The following is a 4,520-nucleotide window of genomic DNA, read 5'->3' as shown; positions in this document are numbered from 1 at the left end:
TAAACCATTAATATACCAAACTATGAAACAAACACCCATAATATAATTATCTCTAACATTAAAATGCATCAAAGAATATTTAACTTACCATTTGTGTGGCATTTGAGAGATAGTGATACAATATCTTTTTAAGATATATAAAAAGCCAAAGAATTATGAAAATGTACTTTAGTTATGCTACTTTTTTTACAAATATATATGCAAACTTGTTCGGTATAAATCTAATTATGGTTTAAATTGAAATTTTTAAATAGAGCTTATATCAATTAAAGTGGCATAACGTATTCTTCCATAAGGTGTAACTCAACGGATAATATTGATATTATTAAGTTGAGAAAATTAATAAATTAAATGTCTTAAGGTTAAGATGTGACGTCCAATTCACTTGTATGGTTACTCTTGTTTCAATGTGGATGATCATCGGGTTCCCCTCATGGCCCAACAATTAAATTAGATCCGATGGTTAAGAAGGGTTTGATTGATTCCTTGTATCAAAAGTATTTCTAACAAATGATGTTCATGCGATGTGTCTTGTTGTATGGAGTCAACATTGGTTCAAGTATATATGTACGGAAAAGCTTCTGCTCGAGGATGAACATCAACAGATTAATAGAATGGACTTACGCTTGCGAGAAAAATTGTTGTGTAGCAAGTGTGAGTTGGAAATTCTTCATTATTTAGAAAAATGAAGGTTGAACAACATATACGTAAAAAATCCCATAAAACGAATACATTAAGATTTTACATTAATATGTGGTGTCCAACTCACTTATGTGATTGCTCTTGACTCAATCGAATTTCCATCATAATCCAACAGTGCCCGAAGTTTGAATCTGTCTTTACCCCTTAAAATATCATTCCTTTCCATTCTCTCAGTCTCTAAGGGGACCCGTTAAACTTTAATCATAAACAAAAATCCAAATCAATGTTGGGTAAATCAATCCAAATCAATGTAGTAATTTATCACTTAAAATGTGAGGAAAAATGACAAATTTTAGGGAAAAAAATTAATTCTTAAAATGTGTTTAGTTAGGAGAAGGTGAGAAATAATAGAGGAGATGAGACATTATTTTAAATTTGAGGTGTTTGATTCAATTATCTTGATGGAAGAGAAATTTGAAAAGCAAAATGTTTAATAGATCAATTTTAGCTAATTTTCAAAAGTTGAGGATTTGGATGGAAGTTGGAAGATAATATTTATTTCATATTTGGGCCTTAAATACTCTTTAATTTAATGTGATCTTTTTTTCTTGACTTAATTTCAATGTTATTTTAAATATCTCAATAATAAAAAAAATATAGGAATTATTTCCATTAAAATCTCACAACTCTCTGTCAAAGCAAACACAATATTTTAAAATTCCATAAAAAAACACACACACAATAATTCAATTTAAAATACCTCTCATTTGCTCATGAGTCTACTCACCAAACCCTCCTTTTTGACTCTCAAGATTATTAATAATTTACTCAAATCGTTGGGATGGACAAAAGTCAGATAATATATGATGGATTGCACCATAATGATTACAGCCTTATTGTTTAATTTTTTTTTTCACTTTTAAGTAATATAATAGCACAATTTGTTTTTTTAAGGTAGTAATATTTAATTCAACTATAAATTTTGGTTATATCACCATTGTAGAGACAACTGATTTATGACTTTTAGAGGTATGCCATGAAAATGACTTTCAGAAATTCAATAAAAGGGTGTGCTCCATCTTCATCGTGATCATGACAAGCATTTGTTTTGTCTATAGGAATAGTATTTCTAAACAGTTGCCACATCTAGCGGAATATCATGCGCTTAAACATTAATATCTGTATGGTGTACTTATTTTCTTTTCTTTGTATGTATATATCATGTAAAGATCCACCGCCATTCCTTCATTTTAATCTTCAAATGTATTTTTTATTAGTTAACTTAATTCATAAAATTATTAACAAAAATATATTTACAATTTTAATACACTCAGAACTACAATAACATTTGTTTACTCAAAGTGGATACATATGATGTTGGATTATCATTAATAGTACTCATTGATGTCTTCGATATTCAAACTTCCAAACTATACGCATTGTATGAGCTACACAAATTAATAATAAAATCCAACTAGATACAGATCTCTATTCACGTTAAAATTAAGATTGGTACGCCTTACATTTAATATTTTTAAATAAGCTAAAAATGGAACTAATTAATAAAAACCTTTTATTGTTATAAATTTCAATAGTACAAGTAACTATTAACTAACTACTATAGTACTAGCAATAATAATAATAAGAGTAATGATGTAAAATTTGTTCCCTTTTTCCCAGTCCCTGTAATTTCGGAAACGCGTAATGAGCACTAAATCTCAAGGGTAATATTGTCTTTCTATGTAAACTATCTCCGACAGCCTGCGCGCGAATGTCCCCTTCCCACCTTTTCATTACTGATAAATAAATTCTGTGAACAAAGAAGCAAACTCAGAAAATTAGACTAAAGTTAAACATGAAAAATAAAATTATAAAAATTGAAAATCAGCAATAATTCAATTTATTTAATCATTAAACCCCAAAACGATTTCAACAACAATAATGATAATAAATAATGAATGTTAATTAAAAAATTACTACTTCACTGCATCAAGATTCAAGATCAACCATCATAGTTTTCTCAAATTGAATCAAAAAAACAAAACCCTATCTCTCTCACTCTTCACTCTTCACTCACTAACTACCATTTTTCTTTTTTAGTTTCCATGGCATTTAACTTTGACCGTTAGATCTCTCATCACTGCAATGTAAGTAAATTTGTTAGTTTCATTTCTTTTTTCCTCTTTTGATATCATTTTTCTACTTTACTTCCTCATAACAATTCTTTGCTTCCCTTTTTAGTATTACCTAATAGCTTTTACAGCTTTTCACGTTTTTGTTTTTTTTCTTCTTCTGGTTCTAGTAGATGTGAGTAACAGCTTGCTACTTGGATCGAAGTTACTGAACATTGGTAAAGTTTGTTACTTTGGACTATTTTTTTTCAATGGGTTGCTTCAGTTTTTTTATATGGAACATGAAAGTGAACTAACTATAAATTGCTTTGTTTTTTATTTATTTAGTATTTTTGAAATGACTTTGATTGGAATTTGGACCATGGAACAGATCTTGCAAACTATTGGAGTTGGTAACTAATTGGTGAAAATGAGATTGTTGGAATTTGGGTGTGTGTTGATTGTTCTATCTGTTCTTTTGGTTTCTGGGAAAGGTGAGATTTACATAGTAACTGTTGAAGGTGAACCAATCATAAGTTATACTGGAGGTATTGATGAGTTTGAAGCTACTGCTGTGGAATCTGATGAAAAGATTGATACTACTAGGTACTTACTTTCTGTTCCTATCAACTTCTTTGCGATGTTTCTTTCATTGTTTTTAATTAATTAATGCTTGGATTGGACTTGTTGCTGGCTGAGGTTAATTTGCGAATATAGATTTTTTAAGAAACTAATTTAATTCGTGATTGAGTCAACTAAGACACTACTATAAAAACATCTGATCAAAGGCAATGGTTGTTTAACTTATTTTAGAAATATATATTTATATCTCTTGTATAATAGGTAAGTAACTTGTGAGTACTGATAATTTCTTTTTGGGGAAAATGATGCAATAATCACCACTCAACTTCTGTTTGGAAAGTTATTTTTATGCACTTAAAAATTAATGTGTCTTTATTTTTTAATTTTCTCCTCTGGTATATTATGAACTAAGAAATGGATATTGACAAGTGTGGTGACTTACCTTTCATACTATTTTAAACTTCTTTCAGTGAACTGGTTACTTCATATGCTCGTCATCTTGAAAAAAGACATGATATGCTTTTGGGGATGCTGTTTGAGCGAGGGACGTACAAGAAACTCTATAGCTATCGACATCTTATAAATGGTTTTGCTGTTCATATTTCCCCGGAACAGGTGAAGTGTTCTGTTATCCTTTTGCTATTGTATAATTAATATATTTTGAAGTCATTTCATCAATCTAATTTCCTTATGCTGTCCTCTTATATTAGTAGGCAGAAACTCTAAGACATGCTCCCGGAGTGAAATCTATCGAGAGGGACTGGAAAGTGAGGAGACTTACTACGCATACGCCACAGTTTTTAGGGCTTCCAACTGGGGTATGGCCAACTGGAGGTGGATTTGATAGAGCTGGAGAAGACATTGTGATTGGATTTGTAGACTCGGGGATCTCTCCTCATCACCCAAGTTTTGCAACTCATAATACCGAACCGTATGAGCCAGTTCTAAAGTATAGAGGAAAATGTGAAGTTGATCCAGATACTAAAAGAAATTTCTGCAATGGAAAGATTATTGGAGCACAACACTTTGCACAAGCTGCAATAGCTTCTGGAGCATTCAACCCTTCAATTGATTTTGCGTCTCCTCTAGATGGAGATGGACATGGAAGGTTATGCTCTGCTACCTTCTTTTATTTATTAACTTATTCCCTTAGAACTCTTTACATGTCCAGTTGCTTAAAAGATC

The 4,520-nt window shown here is 30.7% G+C and overlaps 1 protein-coding gene across 2 annotated transcripts in view; it reads left to right on the top strand.

Annotated features, from left to right (window-relative positions):
* Positions 1 to 2,479: 2,479 nt before the first annotated feature.
* The window catches only part of LOC101507222 (subtilisin-like protease SBT2.6), a 6,085-nt gene continuing 4,044 nt past the window's right edge, over positions 2,480 to 4,520 (top strand). The window contains exons 1-5 of one of the 2 annotated variants that reach the window (XM_012717958.3): positions 2,480 to 2,789; positions 2,948 to 2,992; positions 3,145 to 3,359; positions 3,806 to 3,950; positions 4,049 to 4,443. In XM_012717958.3, the coding sequence (XP_012573412.1) occupies positions 3,184 to 3,359; positions 3,806 to 3,950; positions 4,049 to 4,443 (716 nt within the window). In that variant the 5' untranslated portion in view covers positions 2,480 to 2,789; positions 2,948 to 2,992; positions 3,145 to 3,183. Of the gene's footprint in view, positions 2,790 to 2,944; positions 2,993 to 3,144; positions 3,360 to 3,805; positions 3,951 to 4,048; positions 4,444 to 4,520 lie in introns of both variants that reach the window. The other variant, XM_012717959.3, reaches the window with a different exon arrangement.

The sequence above is a fragment of the Cicer arietinum genome, chromosome 7, assembly GCF_000331145.2.
Source record: "Cicer arietinum cultivar CDC Frontier isolate Library 1 chromosome 7, Cicar.CDCFrontier_v2.0, whole genome shotgun sequence".
NCBI classification, from domain to species: domain Eukaryota; kingdom Viridiplantae; phylum Streptophyta; class Magnoliopsida; order Fabales; family Fabaceae; genus Cicer; species Cicer arietinum.
Note: the sequence above shows the minus strand (reverse complement) of the source record. Positions and strands in the feature narration are given on the sequence as shown.